Source organism: Corvus brachyrhynchos, unplaced genomic scaffold (assembly GCF_000691975.1).
Source record: "Corvus brachyrhynchos isolate BGI_N302 unplaced genomic scaffold, ASM69197v1 scaffold671, whole genome shotgun sequence".
Taxonomy (NCBI): Eukaryota; Metazoa; Chordata; class Aves; order Passeriformes; family Corvidae; genus Corvus; species Corvus brachyrhynchos.
The window spans coordinates 828,339-845,694 of NW_008236441.1; the positions used below are offsets into that span (position 1 = coordinate 828,339).

The 17,356-nt window shown below is 42.2% G+C and overlaps 1 protein-coding gene across 3 annotated transcripts in view; it reads right to left on the reverse strand.

Moving 5' to 3' along the window:
- Positions 1 to 401: 401 nt before the first annotated feature.
- The window catches only part of SPAG16 (sperm associated antigen 16), a 359,185-nt gene continuing 342,230 nt past the window's right edge, over positions 402 to 17,356 (reverse strand). For all 3 annotated transcript variants that reach the window (XM_017747132.1, XM_017747131.1, XM_008643578.2), the window contains one exon: positions 402 to 738. In XM_017747132.1, the coding sequence (XP_017602621.1) occupies positions 557 to 738 (182 nt within the window). In that variant the 3' untranslated portion in view covers positions 402 to 556. The remainder of the gene's footprint in view (positions 739 to 17,356) is intronic.

Below are 17,356 nucleotides of genomic sequence, written 5' to 3' on the forward strand. Positions count from 1 at the left end.
CCCAGCTCCTCTCGGCCCCGCCCCCCCCTCAGATCCACCGGCTGGGGCTCCCCTCGGATCCACGGGTTGGAGCTCCTCTCAGCCCGGTTCCCCTCGGATCCGCAGGTTGGCGCTTCCCTCAGCCCCTCCGCGCTCTCCAGCTCCGGCTCATCGCCGCTACCCTGGTGGTGTCCGGGAAAACATTCCCCATGGCCGCACTGTGGAAACTTCGCCTCATCTTCCTACAGGGCTCCGCCGGGGAAGGGGCGCCCCGGCTCCTGTGCCTCGTGCTGCGCTACATTAAAAATCAATCTCCCTGCAATTCGGCTGCGCTGGCATTAGGCGTCATTGTAAAGCTGTTTCTCCAGAAACCACCAAAAGAGAGATTCTTGGTGTTGGGGAAAACACGGTGACAACAGAAAGAAGGGGAAATTGAGGGGTTTATTTGGACAAAATGCTAAATAATGCTCCGTTTGGGCAAATATTCCCCGAACAGTGCAAACACGAGCTATGAACCTATAAGCCGGCGTTGCTGTTGTCGAACCGCAAAAAAAGAAGGCGATGAAGGCCACGTGTGTCACTGTGCTCGGGTCCAGAGACAAACCCTGCCATCGGTGCCTGCGGAGAGCAGGTGATCCTGGCCATGGAAGCGCACGCAGCGCACCTCGACCCTGGGGCCCTGCAGGACGGAGAGCTGGCCCACGGCCAGGCACAGCACCTTGACGGAGGCCTCGCTGCTGGCCAGAGCCACCAGGCCACCTGAAACACAGAGCAAAGGCATTGAGGTTGGCAAAGGCTACACAAGAGAGCAGCGCTGGAAGTTTTGAGATGGTGGCTTTAAAGCCACACGTGTGTGTACTCCTGTTTCCTGAGATAAATTAACAGAAAGTTGGACAGATCAGTCACAATGAGATTGGATTTTGGAGCGATTAAGCCAGTCTGCAGACCTCATGTTCTCCTCACAAGGAGCCTGGCTATTTTGATAGAATCACAGAATCTGCTGAGTTGGAAGGGATCCACAAGTATCATCGAGTCCAACTCCTGGCCCTGCACAGAACACCCCAAGGGTCACACCATGTGCTGAAGAATGTTGTCCAAATGCTTCTTGACTTCTTGTCAGGTTTGGTGCTGTGACCATTCCCTGGGGAGCCTGTGCCAGTGCCCAACCACCCTCTGGAGGAAGAACCTTTTCCTAATGTCCAACCTAAACCTCCCCTGACACAGCTCCAGGCCATTCCCTCAGGTCCTGTCACTGGTCCCCACAGAGCAGACGTCAGTGTCTGTCTCTCCTCCTCACAAAGAAGTTGCAGACCCCTTATATCCTTATATCCTTATGGGACAAAATGACGATAATCAAATCCTTTGTATAGAACAGGGTTTAAGAGTAGAAAAAATAAAGGAAAACCTAAAAAAGATTCTAAGGAGTTCTCAGTTTCCATGTGCTTTTTTGCAAATCAAATGGACTCAGTTTTCAACACTCCTAAGGAAGCAGGATGTGTTTATAAGTTTATTATTATTCCTGCTTAAATAAAAGCAGAGGTAATAGCTGGTGATATGTTTGAAACGCCTCTTACTTACCCAGCCTCCAGATAAAGATTGTCCTTTAGAAATTAACTATAATAATCATGAGTTTCACATACAAAAAACAAAAACCAAAACAAAACAAAAAATCAATACATTCATTTCAAAGCTGATGTGGCCCTAACAACAACGGGATCACTGTACTGTCACTCGTGATCTTGGTCAAACACCTTTTTCTATTTGGAGCAAGTTCAATATACCCTTCAAATGATTACAGCTCTTCTTATGTATCGAGATTTTCTCTCTGAAAGCAAAGACATCACCAGAAGAAGAATAATTAATATTGACACTGACAAAGTCAACCTGGCACCAAGGTCATCATTTTTTGGGAGGATGATGAAAAACAGGAGATATTTTGCTATTTTTAATAACTCAGGTTATTCACCAAATAGCCAGTGGGAACATACTGCCCAACACACGTGAGCATGGAGGAATTTATCCGTTTTAACAATTTAGGGCCCTGGATGTGCCTATGTGATGCACAGTTTATCCAGGGCATATACTGTCCCTCCATTCAAACTAGGTCATAACAATGATGTTCTCTGTTCTGCTCATGAAGATCTGATGGCTTCATTTCTCCATTTATCAAAAGAAACACGTAGTCTAAAACAGCTTACAAATGCACCAAAAATATTTAACCACAACTTATGCTTCGTGTGGTCATGGATATTTGTGTAAGAAGGCAACTAGGAAGTAGAGCTAACCATGATAAATATGCCCTATTTGCAAACCTTTATAACTACCCGGCTTCTTCATCTAGAACAAAGCCTGACACAGCAAAGATCTGTAGGATGGATTAGAGTGTCCAAAGCAGCAGATGTGAATATTTATTATAAACTCCCCTCCAGCAAGTCTTTGCTGACAGAAGCATTGCATATGGATTGCACTTGCAGCGAGACTCTCCAGGCAATCGCTGGATGACTTCTCCAGGAGCCAAACAAATGCCATTTCTCCAGCAGCCCTGACACCACAACAGCTGGGCAGGGGGCTAATGTCACTTCCAGCTTCTCAAAACCACTAATGAACCCAGTTGTTACAGAGAGGGACAGGCAGGAGAAAAGGTTTGGACAGCTGCAGTCCACTTCCAGAAAGTAAGGGCAGGACAGAGTGACAACTGAGACAAAGTTTCAGCTCATTCACTCTCTGGGTTGAGCAGGGCAGGGGCAGACCCCAACCGTGCATTTTTCTAAATGCTTTGCTAGGTAAGTCACATGCTTGAAGCAAAACCAGAGCACTCATCCTGTCAGTCCATGCCAGTATTCCAGCAGTCCTGGGAAATGACAAAGCCAACAGGAAGATAGAGAGGGTCAATAAAAAACAACCAACTAGGAGGTGCAGCAGTAAACTGCACTGCCTTCATTGCTAGCGCTCACTGGGGAAAGGATGGAGGTGCTCTAGGCAGCCCTGGTGAAGAATGATTCATTTCAGAGGGATTTTTCCCTGAGTTAGGATGTGTTACTATCGCTGACCATGAGTACAGCCACTTCCTGGCTCAGGAGCAGCAGGATGCACAGGCAGATGCATGTGAGGGGGAATGCACAAAATGACAACATCTCATTTCTGTCACCCTTTATGTCAGCACTGATCTACGGGCTCATAACAATTTGCTCATTATAATGTAAATTTACTCCCTCCTTCCTTCCAAAAGGAGATGTTTCATTTTGGGAAGAGGGAACAAATTGTGTTTTATTGCTCTTTCAAAATGTTCTCCAATTAGGAAAGCAAACAAAAACTACTACATAATTGTGATGCAAAGCTGTATTTTAATGAAGGATACTTACTTGTCACTAACAAAGGCACTTTGATATAACACTGGAAGAAGATAAAAGCCTGAAGATAGGTTGTTTGTCATACCTTTGACCCATCTGTCAGGTGGGGCTGGTCTATGCAAACTCACTGAACCCAGCAGTTAGGCTGATTCGCATTGGAATGAACAGATTCTGCTTAGAAGATGCAAAGTCTCCAAGACCTTGACCTCTAGATCTCCCAGCCTCTAGATCTCCAGCTCACAAGGCTCCCAGAACCTGCTCTGGATATGTTGGTGCACTTGGCAACACGGGGAGCTAAAGGGAAGCTTTGCTCTGGCTGGCCTCATGCCAATCCTGAGCTCAGCCTTCTTCCTCAACCTGGCAGACAAAGAGTGATGACAAAGCACATTGCCACCACAAAGAGACCCTACAGTAGCAGCCTTTGTACTAATCACAGCTGAGTTGCTGTTGCCCATTGCTAGAACACAAGTACTAATTTTTCTGATGTACCCCTATTATGTCCTTAGAATAACATAAGCTCTGACCATCTGGCCACTTGCTTCAAATAGGATGCAATGAGTTGGAAAAGGTAAAGAAAGGTAGCAAAGCCAATTAAAGGTACAAACAACTTCTGTGCAAAGAATCCTTATGAGGGATGACAATTTAGCTGAGAAAAAACTATTTGTGCACTAAAATGTACTTGGCTGATGCTGCTTACTCCATATGTAAACCTCAGGCTTCCGTCCTTCCTTTGGGACCCACAGAGAAATGTGGAGCCAAGCCAGACTCCAAACTACCCCCCAGGGGATGGTGAAACACAGGGTTTCCATGAAAATGCTCATCTGAATCCCATTTCAGCCAGGAGCTGCAGGGCAGCCAGAATCTGGAATCTCTGGACAGTCACCTTCTTGGACCAGACTGAATTTGCTCTGAGGAATCACTGCACTTTCAGCTCCTTTTTTTTCCCCAGCACTGGAATTAAGTACTGCTGCAGGTTTCCAGTCCCAGTGTCCTACAAAAAAAAGCTCTGTTCTTGTCTCCAGACTGGCAATGCTCTTGGATTTTGGCATTGATTAATGACAAATGCAGTGCAGTTGTTTGGGTTGGAAACACGTTTGTACTTAGAACAATAAAAATCATCCATGCCCTTCTAGAAGAACTATTCATGCTACTAAAACTGTATCTCTACATTTTTTTGAGACCAGAACTGAACCCTAAAATCATTTAGTACCTCAGAGATAGTAGTATTTTAATTTTTTTTTTTTTTTTTTTTTTTTTTTTTTTTTACTTTTAGGACACATAGCCCACTCTGGAGAAAATGAATTATCTTGTTTGAAAATCTGTTCTTGTAAATTTTCCAGAATGTACATAAAGTTATGGGCTTGATAAGGGCCATAGCCACAAAGTGCCAAAAGCAGGAATCTAGCAAAGAACTCACCAAATTTACTGGAGTGTCTGCACTGACCTAAACATGTGAACTTAAAAGCAAAGTTATTGCATTCACTGAGGGTCAGTTGTGTTGGATATAAGTAAGCATCCTGCTTCTTCTCATCTGCAAGGAACTTTGCATACCTACGCCACTGTGTAAATCCTAAGGAACCAAAGCCCCTCCTGTGAATACAGTATGAAATCCATCTCCTAATTTGAACTGGTGGATAAATTTAAAATAGTGCAGGCGTGTTGAAGCAATCTAATTTGTTACTGCATTTCTTCAAAAGACAGAACTAGACAAGATTAATTTGCTGGGTTGATGGCTCCAAATTACTTGGGGTAAAAGGAACAAAACCTGTACTTGCCAAAAGACAGTTTGACAATTTATATTTCATAAGAGCCTAACAGAAATCACAGCCACGATTACTGTCTTTGTACAATGAATTTTGAGTGAAACCTTGCCAGGACCATGCTACATACTGTTTTACATGTCCAAAAAGCTGGAAACTGTGACATCTTTGGAGCAAACCACCACCACTCCTCACTGGTGAGCCCTTTTATATGCCCATTAAAGCATTTAACTTTTCTTTGGGCAAACTAATTTACTAATTCTGTAACATTCCATTATCAAAATACTCTGAAAAGTTCTGGTTTAGCCTGCCGGTACTCCATGTTTCTGGAGTAGTCTAGCAGCTTCTTCAGTGCTAATAAAATAGTGTTGTAACCAAAGTCACAAACTCCACAGCTCCCCAGGCACATCAGGCTGAGACATTCTTCCTGATAACTGGCACTGTTTGCTCGCTTCCAGTAATATTTTCCATAGACTCAGCAACTCAGGCCAACTCTTCTTCTCCAGCAGAACAAGGACAGTGACAGATCAAAACCTCTCTTCACTGCTCCAGCAGCTCCTCCTCTCACAGACAACAGAGTAGTTGAGGAGCAGGATTTGGGCAGTTGCTTCTACTAGCAGTACAGCAGTTACTTTAGACTTCCTTGCAAATAATTCCGATGTGATCGCTTCCCCAATTTAAAAATTAATTGCACTGCCTAACTGTAAGCAAAGCATCCACCTTCAAAGACAAACCCAGCTACTTCTGGGTTTAAATTAAAAAAAACCTTGCGTGGCTTGAAGAAATTCTGTTTATCATAACTGCATGAGACCATTCCTGATAGCAGAGATGAAGTAACATATCAAAGAAAGCAAGCAAGAAAAGCTTTGATCAATAGGGAAATGGTTTTTATACACATCAGAACCAATTTAAAGAATTCTCTAGGATCAATTTGGATAGACAGAAATGCTTCTCAGCATTTATTACCTGTGGAGGGAATATTGATCCCATCCATTGATTTCTCCTATGCATGTAGAGCAGCATCTGGTTTTGTTGTGTGGGTTTTTTTCCAAAGAGAGATGACCCAAAGTGGAAGGTATCAAGAAACTACTTGTATTTTAAGGACTTACATTAATGGTTCAACCAATGTCGTTACTCAGAACTTTTAAACTCTGTTCAAGAATTGTCAGAATGTAATTTACCTTAATTTTGGTACATGATTGTTAGTCAGTGGAATATATTTTAAGAGAAGTGGTTTTTTTTGAACCTTACTTACCAAAGGCTGCCAATTCCTTACGTAACACATTGCATCAAACATGTTTTCTTTCCTGTTCCCTTTTCAAAAGAATGTCTCTTCATGATAATGTTATAAATTGCACAGCCCTAATGGATTACATTCCCTCTGAATTAAGGTCTTTTGTCATTACTGGAGCTGCAACCATTTGCATCATCATGAGGATCCCTCAGCCTGAAGTCTCCTATGAACTGGGCACCTCTCAGGTGAGGTATGAAAGGCAAAAATACCCAGTCCCTCCGTTTAGTAGTCTGGCTAACAGTTAATGTGCTTGGCTACATAAAAGTAGATGGAATATTTACAAGGGCTGCAAACTATGATTGCAGTGGCTGTAGATAAAATTCTTCATTACTGTCACACTAAGCAGAACGTTATTTACCAGGCAACTGATTTCAACATATGATAGATGGCGGACAGTTGTTTTTGTTCTATAAACAGCTTTCAACAAATATAACAACTATTTCTTGTACACTACGTTTTGCTTAGGAATGCACTTTTTAGACATTATTTTAAGTCGTCTGTTCTCATATGTGAGTAAAACCTCCTAAATATTCTCGTGGAAATAATGGTGGTGCCCCTCCTCCCTTTGTCTTCACACTCTAGATCTTTCAAGAGAGAGGGCATAGAAGAATAATCTTGAGCAGTTTGTAATTCACTTGCAGCAATTCACTAAATATTCTCAGTAATGGAGGCCAAAAGGCAAGCTGGGAAAGAGAGAAGACGTCCAAGAATCTGCTGATACAGGTGTTTAATAGACTGCTACCAAAATAAAATCCTTTTGTCATTCTCTCTAGTGACTTTTTTCTTTCCCCTTTCTCAGAAGTATTTAAATAGACATAGATTTGGCAAAGTATATTAGGGAAAATTAGCTCATCTCAGAGTGCACTTAAGCTCGTGACTCACCTTGTGCATGTGAAGTCATTCAACTCAGTGCAATCATGTGCTCAAATGAGGCAGGATCAGGGCATCACAAAGAGTCACTACTGCAACAAGGACTTACAGCACAAGATCTTAGAATGAGCCAATTCACTTCTGTTTGGCTCTCAGCAGGACAGCAACAGTCAGGCCTCCTAAACAGGAAGGCAGCTTTTCAGGCTGAGTACGGCCATATAGTGCAGGTGTCCTAGATCCAAGGATCGTAAAAAGGTAGTAACAGGAAAGTCAATGCAGAGAAGCTTCTGAGACAAATTATGCAATAGACATTTACAAAGTTGGAAAGTGATTCCCCTGGAACACAGAAAAACCTCAAATTACCCAAGCAGTGTGTTAGCAGAAATTCAATTCACATCTTTAAAAATCAGCATGTAGACATTTGGCCTGGCTGATAAATGAGTGTGGAGAGGGATGTGGCCTGATGCACTTCCCTCCAAAGAGTAGAGGCGTGGAGTAATGTCTGGCCGATGGAAAAAGAGGGCTTCTCTTAACTTCCTGCTCTGTGGAACTGTGACCTAGATGAAGGGGCATTATTCCCAGAGCTTAAACAGATCTCAGAACTCGACAAATCCTTTTTCAAGCAAGAAATCACCAGAAAGTTACTCTGAGCAAAGAAAGCATTTATCTGATAGAAGAAAATCCTTTATATAAAAGAACTTTAATCCTTTTTATAAGGATTTCTAGACTCAGACCATTACTGTAAAGCTCCCTTTCAGCTGGACTTGAGCTTGTTTATATTACATTTTAGTTGGCCTTTTTGGTAGCATTTTGGATTTTTAAAGTAGTTTCAAAACAAAGCAAAAAGTATTAAAGCAGAAACTTTTGAAGCAGAGTCTTCAAGATGTTAAAACCTTTCTGGATGTGTTAATGAGGCATGTTGAATATTTTAAAAATAAGGTATTGAGAATAAAAGGAAAATACCTTCTGTCTAGGACTGGAGTTTTGAAATGAAAATGTCTGTCAAAGAAGAGTATTTTTATGCATATAATAGGAAGGCACTTGTCTAGCTCTCAGTGTTACCTAGAATACCTGTATGTGGGCACATGTGTAGGTCTGTGTTTCCAAGGGAATCTACCTTGAGGTAAAAAATGGATGAGGAAGAACCAAGCCATCCTGGCAAAAATCCTTGGATTGCTACCGAGTGCGGGACCTCGGGCCCACCAAGCTGTTCTGAAATCAAAAATTCCGAAAGGCAGCATTTGGTTTTTAAATCACCACTGAAGGGGAGGTGTTGAGTGACACTGCATCCACAGGGAGCTGCCAGGAGCCCCGGCAGGGCAGTAACAGGTTGGCTGAGAAACTCCCAAGAAGGTGACATCAGTACTGGAGCTGCTGCAGTTGTGCTTGTGCTGCCCAGGGCAACAACATGACAAAAATGTCACATTTTAAGAAAGCAACAGAGGAAAAGAGGAAAGATCAGTATCATCTGATGCTCTTCAAAAAGGAATAAATCACCATAAAATTATCTGCAGGAGTTGCCAAGCTGAACCTCTGCTTGCAAAGGAACTTTCTGAAAGACTTTTTATGTGATGGCAAATGCTCCAGAGCATGGTTACAGTTCACATTCAGATCTTGTTCTGAAGAACAAGCTTTCCTCTTCTGTTAAACTTATATATTGGAAGCAGCATGCCAAGTACTGTACTGCAAGTAACACTATCTCCAGGACACATTAGCTGTTTTCTCGGTGTTTGAAGAGTCACACTTACATTAAATAAAAACTTTCATTAAGACAAATAATACTTACTGATGAGAAAATGAGAAAAATTAAGTCACAGCAAATTTCTGTCACCACAAATTGAAAATTATTCTAGCTTCTGCTACAAGTAAGGTCCCTGAATACAGATTTGGGTGCAAAAACATGCTTTGCTCTGAATTTCTTACTTGGCTGCAGCTGTATGTGTTTAAGGCATTGCTATATCTCACTTTTAAGAATTCAGTGAAGGTGAGTGGTGTATAGAGATGAAAAATTTCAGGTGTGCAGGAACATAGCTCTGACTAATGGAAACACTGGTTTAAAAACATTCAGAGAATAGAAGATAACCTTTGTATTAATGCTCTGCTCCTTTGCTTTTCCCCACTTTGAGATGCCTGCAGTCATTCAGTTAAAGCCTCCCTGATCCTCCTCCCTTTCTCAAGTGGTGAGATGGATATGCTTGTGTTACAGAAGATGAGACTGGGATGTGAACACTGATTTATTTTTCCCTTGGACAGCATATGCATCATCCTTTCCATTAACTCTAAGGGAATGACCAGATGTGTAATCGCTTTTTGACACGGAGTGGGATTCATTTCATCTGACCTTGCCATCCCACAGTGGATTCAGTTCATCCAGGCTCCTCCTGCAGTTACCAGGGAGGAAAAACTCCCTTTTCCCAGGAGCTCCCTGCCTCTCTGGGACAGCAGGTGGCCGGCTCTGCATGCTGACTACAGAAGGACCTCCACAGCTCCTTCTCAGACAGCTCAAGCTGGGTGACACTCAATCCCATGCAGGACTTCCAAGAAGGCACCTCAAAGACATTTTTAAAGAAAATTCCCTAACTTGCACTGCTGGCAGACGTGTAAACCTGAGCATCTGCAAATGAACCTAGACACCTGTATCCATCCAGGGGCTTAAATACCATCGAAAGCCAGACTTACATAGGCAATGACCTCTATTAAACCCAAGTCTTAATCATTTGGTGCAACTCTCATGCTGTGGCAACAATCCATAATTTCAGTAGCATTTGATAGCAAAGCAGACTGTATGCATCGTCAACATTTTGTAACCCTATTAACTCTGAGATAATGGACTTGCCTCTGCTATATTTCTAAGCTTATTGGAATGGACTGTAATTAGCACTTTCTTTTTTTTATACAAATCTCTTGACCCCCAGAGCCAGTTCTTACACCACAGCTAATAACTGCTGCAGGTGATCAAAGCCTGAGATGGAGGTGGACGCAGACCTCGAAGCCAAACTTCAGTTTACTTCCAGAGTTTAAGTAGGAGTCATGAAAAATACTGCTTCAGAGAAAAAGCACTTTTGAGGGAAAGTAATATTTATTTTGCTTTGCCTCAAAATGTTCTGCTTAAGTGTTTTACCTCTGAATATGCTCCTTAAAGAGGTTCAGTGTTGTTACGAGCCCAGATGAGAGCAGCTCTGGCTAAACATTGTGTATTCCTAATGCTTTTTGCACTCATCAGTCTTTCCTAGCAAGTAAGATCACGAAACACTTCTGTTTTGTCCTTAAAGCTAGTTTCTTGTTAGCATTATTATTTCAAGCTTAGATGATGATCTAATGTACGTGGATTCTGGTTTCTGTCAAGCCAAGTCCTTTGCTACACGATGCTCCTGGGAGATGGAGGTTCATGTGGTGTGGGCCCTGCTGAGGTGGCTGGAAAGCCAGGCTTGGCTTGTGCTGTGTGTGCCTCCAGCTTAGCCTGAGGTTCCCCTCCTGACTGTGCTGTATCCCATCTGCTGTAGCTGTCTGGGCATCTTCTCTGGTGACTGGAAAGAGATGAGTGGGATAAAATGTGTCGTGCATGTCCCTACTCTCTGTTTACTCCATGGCTAGCTTGAACAAATTATCTCATTTTTAGGTAGTCAAATAGATGGGGCTCAATGCCACACTTAGTCTCAAATTTCAGCTCTCCCAACTCAAGTTGGGGTTTTTTTGTTTGTTTGTAAAACTTCCAGGATAAAAAAAATTGGAGATTTTAAATCTTAATCAGTGCAGCCTTCAATCTTGCCTACACTGTCACAATGATACAAGTGAACCAACATTGCAGAGTGACTTTTATCTTTCTTCCACATTACAACTAAATAGTATTTCACCATGGTAGTAAAACCAGACAGACAGACAGACACACAGGAAGACTCTGAAAACAAAACAAAAACCCAGAAGTAGAAAACTGGGCTTAATAAAATCTTCTCCAAGTACAAGCTCCAAGAGTCTCCCTTTAACTTAAACATGTTATTGTCAACAGTGGCATCTCTGTTCGGCTATTCCCTTAACTAAACATTCCTATTACTGTCATTCCTTGGGCTGTCATATTCACTGCCGTGACAGCACAAACACTGTGCTGTAAAATCTGTCAGAGAGGCCAGTTGATTTCCTACATCTTCTGACACTTGCAGGTCTTTAATATCAGGCTGTCAGAACACCTAAGAGAAAGGCGGGTGCTTCCCTGTTCGGGGCCGTTACTGTGACTACCATCACACATACTTTAATCATTAGCCTTATACTACTGTGAAATCCTGACTTTTATGCCCTTGGAGTCCCATGCCAGAAAATGCTGTTGGTATAAATCTATCGTAGAGGTTAGCTGGCTCACTTACCCATGGAGTTCTATACGTAAAATGAAGCCTTTATGTTTTACAAAGCTTATATAGTGTTTTCTTAAACTGTCTTCTGTGAGATTTTTTGGTTTTTTGGTTTTTTTTTTTTTTTTTCGGTCTTCTGTGAGATTTTTTGGTTTTTTGTTTTTTTTTTTTTTTGCAGAGGGGAGCTGTAGTAGGTGTAACAATTACTCAGTGACAGGCGTAGGTGAAACTCAGCTGCTTAAAATAAACCTCTCTGTGCCAGGACCCTTTTGTCTTTAGGTATACTCATGGAGCAAATGAGCTTGGTGGGCAGTGAGTTTTCTGTAATGCAAAACTCTTTTGATTCAATATTAAAATGAAACTGAGAGAAGAACAAGAGTAAATCAGACCAGAACAGTCCCTGGTCTTCAACTGTTTATGGCACTCCCTTCACAGGGAGAAGAGCATCTATAATCCTGCTCCTGCTTGGCTGTTGTCCCCCAGTGACAGTGAACAAAGTGTTCCTGGGCAAATAATTATCCTGGGATAGCCCTTTTTGTATCTTTCCTGTTCTAGCATTCCACTTGGATGCAAAGAAAAATAAATGAAGAGCTGTTAAGGAAGATTTTATAGCCCCCAGATCAAGGTGCTGCTGATAGGTAGAAGTCTCTGCTACTAGCAGCAGTCCAATTGATCACACGGTGTGACAGAAGCCACACGGTTGATGGATTTAGGAAACCCCATTCCAAGAACAAACAGTGTGATAAGCAAAGCATGTACTTCCAGGTGGTATGAGTCAGGTAAGCCACCAGGAACCATAGATGAATGTTGTGTAGCTTTAAGTGACTGTACTGATGCTCCCAGAGTTTCTGCTCACAGAGAGCAGAACAAAAATTTAGGTCTTTAGTGGTTTAATTGCCAAAGAACATTTGCTGCAGGAACCTAATAACTTTTTAATGTGTGAATCCATGAACAGCCCGCAAGAGCATTACTGGAGAATCAACAGAGTTGTGGCTGAGGCAGAGGTAGGACAAGTTTGGAGATCAGTTCCAATAAGTGCCTTGCTGCCTGACAGCCCAGTTCATTTAATTTCCCCGGGCCTCAGCTCCCCATCCACAACAGAAACTGAATCACCACTTTGTTCAGCTCATCTCTTTAGGCTGACTGGGGTGGGAACTCCTACAGCTTGTCCATTCTTAAAAAAATCATAAAGAATCACAGAATGGGTCAGGTTGGAAGAGACCTTAGAAGTGATGCAAGGCAGCAGCAGATCTGCTGGCTCTGTGTGCACACAAGGCATCGACTGAACCTTGGAGGATAACACACAGCATCACCCCCCTGGATACAAAATCCCCTCACCTGTCCTCAGGGAATGGCCAAACCGAGCAGGGAGTGTGGGCTGGCTGCTCCTGCTGCCTGGAATGGATGCTGCTGTCGGGGTAACAAACGCCGTCTGTCATCACGGTATTTATGACACTAATGCTGAACTGCTGGACAGCATCCAATAAAAATCTATGGTGAGGTAATGGGACGGAGCTAGGGAGTGCTGAAAAGGAATCCCCAGCTAATACAGCTCTGATGGCTTTGAGTATACACAGAATATCTTGTCATACTACAGCTAAGTGATAGTTAAATAAACAACAAAGGTAATTGTAGGGTACTTCAGTTGCTTTGCAGATTTATGGTGCTTTGAAGGCAGCTCCTTGCAGTGGTCCCTGCCAAGGTTTTCAGCTTTTGACTCCTGTGCTTTAAGTGTCTGAAAGATATGAATTGTGTTTCACTTGCTGTCCTGGACTGACTGGGACATTGCTGCTTTTATTCACAGCCAAAAAAAATTTTTAATTCTTTATGGATTATTCATCCCTTGCCTGAGAAGCCAGCATAGGTCAAGTCTGAATGAGTTTGTCTCAGACCTTGCAGACTTGCTGCTCTTTCAAGCCTAAGTCTGTGATGTGCAACAGTTTCCAAAATTAAAATGTCCTGTTAGACCCAAGTAGTTTCTGATATATTAGATTAAGATATAAAATCTAACTGCAAATCCCTTGAACTGTGCTCCTTTTCCTTGAACTTGCCATTTGCAACCTTACTGATTGCTTGGACACGTTAGTTGCTGTTTCCTGTGCTCATAGAGCCAGTTACACACGAAAATTGTGGAGGTAGGGCTTTGTAAATCCAATCTATCCCTTTCCTAGGACTGCATAAGCATAGGTAGATTAAATTATTCTCATTTAAATCCAGGTTTCCGAAGCAACCCTGTCAAATAGAGGCATCCACCTTTTTCATCTGCTGGATTACTCTGGCTAATACTTAGGCTGTCATGGTCTCCAAAAGAAGGAAGACTGCAGTTCTCCTCCACCACTGTATTATCTTTTCTCATTGCTTTTATATTTTGGCAAACCTACAGTGATAGGAGGTAATACTAGCTTGTAAGGTCTGAGAAGAATTGAATGCAAATCCCAATGCACAGCTTTCATATCTAAATATGTAATTTTCTGCAACCTCCCTGTCTCCTCCTGATTTACCCAAAAAGCTGGTGAATATTTTGCTGTTCTCCCTTTCTTTGGAAACATATGCTGTGCTCTAATAGCTCTTTTCCTTCTCCAGCAATAATTTTCCTTCTTCTTGTACTGAAGCTCAGCACTTTCCTGCAGATGTTGTTCTCAGTCTAGCCTGATTCTTCTATGTCCTCTTCTGCATCACTCCAGTTCTTTACTCCACGCTCCTTATTCTTCACTTTCTCACCTGTGCCCCAGGTGGTCCCATGGCCATCCATCCATCCATCCATCCATCCATCCATCCATCCATCCATCTATCCTTCCATCCATCCATCCATCAGGATAACACATCCTTTCCCCACTTCCAGCTCCACACTAAACCTGCTCTTTTCCTGACACATTTCCAACTTGAAAAACTGGTTTGAACATTTTTTGTGAGTTACATGTTCTTTTGACAATTTCCAAATAACATCTTTGTCATTTAGCTTCCTAACCAGCATATCAATGCAGCCAGGCTCCTGTAACTCCTGGATTACTAAATCACATACATGACTATTCTGATGAGACAAAAAATGATGGTACAGAAAATCACTTGCAAAGTCCATCCTCCAGCCAGAATTTAAATGCCTTCTGTATTATTCTTAATTGGAAGTTGCTTATTACTACTGTCCTGACATAGTCCTGTGAGGAATCACAGGAATTAACCTGAGCTATTAAAATGCACAATTTTCGTTGTCAGAACACAAGCCTTACTCTTGCAGTGCCATGTGTTTTGGGCCAGCACAGACCCAGGCCCTGCCCAAGAAAATCTTTGGCCACATGGTGGGAGAGGATTATCAGCCACGTCTCAAGAAAGAAACCTCAGCCTTTGTATTTCTTCTCATTTATACACAAAGAATTCAAACAGTGATCTTAGGGCAGAATCCCAGGATCTTATTTTGTGCACAAGGAAGTTGTGGGTTACGTTGTGTTCCTCCTTATTGGGAGAGCCTTTGTTTCAAATATGACCTTGTACTCCTGTGATTCTATTTCCCTGGATACAGATCTCTTTCATCTGTATGCTCCAGGTGAATGGATGATTGCCTAATAGTGTTAATGTTTGTTATTAACTTTTAATAACCTCTATGATTCAATTAATTTGACATTTCCATTAGACCATTGTGTCTGTTCTTTCTTTCCACTGTGAGTCCAGATCTGCCTTTGAGTTAAAGCTGCAAATTGATGCAGCTTCAATAAATGACATTTGTTTTAAAACGGGGCTCCCATCTGGTTCTAGAGTTTCTCAAAGCTGGAAATGCTCGGCTGAATTTCTGATTGCAGCAACTACTGAAGGGAAAAACCAGGCTCCACTTCAATATCCAACCTCTCTGAGTCCCATTATCTATCTATCTATCTATCTATCTATCTATTTGTTAATTCTTATGTTTGATTCAGATTCAGCCCCTGATTTCTTCATGTAATACATTTGCCATGGAGTTGGTTTGGTTTCACAAGGGCTTTAGCAACATAACCAAAGCAACCATGCCAGGCTGCATAAATGGAATTTCAGCAAGTACTTCTGAACAGAACCTCTTCCCCAAATTGTTTTTCTGTAATTGAAAAATGTCTTTCAAATTGAACCACTTAGCATAGCTCTGAACTCTATCCAGGATGGTCATAAACTGCTGCTCACAGGCTAAGGGCCAAGATTTTAACATCAGATACAAATGCAGTAGCAGATGCCAATACTGCCAACACCAAAATTTGGCCTGATGAGCTCCATTTTCAAGGGTTTGTTTCTTTGTTCTCATTTCTGCTTGCAAAATCAAGGAGTGCAATGAAAGCAGAGCTCAAATGAAATATTCTTTGGGAAAACTCAGCATGAAAACTCTCTCCAAGCCAGGCTTCAGCTCTGCCTCAATCTTATCCCAAATAACCTAAATAGCTTGTGATGGAGCCTTCTCCAGAATTTCATATTCTTTATGGGCAATAAGCAGGCCAAGAGCCTCAGTATCAGCTTCAATTCTTTTCATCAAAACATCCCAGACATACATAATTTCAGCACTTCTTCCCTGATGTCTGCAGTGAATCACCTTTAGCTTCTGCCTGTACCCCTTTCAATGGTATCCATTCCCCAGCTACACCAATTCAAACTTCTTTCTCCAAAGACATCTTATTCCTTTAGGTATTTTATCTTCTCCATTCCACCTGTTTACCTTTCAATGTCTCATTTCCTGATTCACCCAGCAGTCTTTACACCCAAAAGTTCCACAACCCAAATATTGATGCTTTCTTCAAAAACATGGAAGACTTGAACAAGATCAACTGAAACCACTGATGTCAAATTTCCTCAAAAAGAAACCTGCAGGGTTCCTTCAGCTCCAGCAAAGGCACCTGCACTTTAATGTTCTTCATACCCTTGGTAATGGCTGTTGAGAGAACAGCCTTTCAAGGGACTGACTGCAAATTCAGACGTCTGAACAGCACAGACACTGCAGTGGCTTCACAGGTAGAGATGTGTCAGCAGTGAGTCAAGAAGGCGTGAGAGAGGGGAAAAATGCCTCTTGGATCAAACAGATCGTTCTTGTTTTACCCCAACACCTCTGTAGGCAGCCACCATGCCACCACCTTTACCTTCACTCTGTCCTCATTACTGGAGTACAACTCAGGCTTTCACAATTACTTGGGGCACCGAAGTCTCAGCTTCTGCTGAAAGCTGTTTCCATTTGGCATCGAGCCCTCAATTACATTTCTGGTTAATACCCCTGGTGCACTAAGAACTGCCCCAATTCCATTTCACAAGCAATGATTCATTGGAAAGATGAACCACTGGCCTGTCCTAGACAACAAACAAACAAAGGACTTTGGTGCCTTGCAGCTGGTAATCAAGTAGGAAAGAAATGGAAGTTTCAAAAAGGGATCCAGCCCAAGGAAAATCCTAGTTTCTGTATTTACTGCAGCTGTTCCTGAGCTAGCATCTCTGGGATAACAAGGATGAGAAGTCCAGCAGACAGATGATAATGACTAGAAATAATTTGGTATTATCTGCTTCTCTATCCCTACTGGTGGAGTAGTTTGTTTCTTACAATTTTGGTTTTGCACCACAAGAAATAATGGGAAAATTACTGATTAAATCTGAGGTCTTAAAGACATGAAGTATTTGTAATAATGTCATGGGTTAGCAAGCATAGTCCCGGAAGTGATGTTCTTGCAAAGGGGTGCTTACAGCTTCCTCTGTGACCTGACAGAACCTATCAGCTGGCCAGATTGAATATGGACAATTCTTTAAGCCACTTAAAGTTGTGAC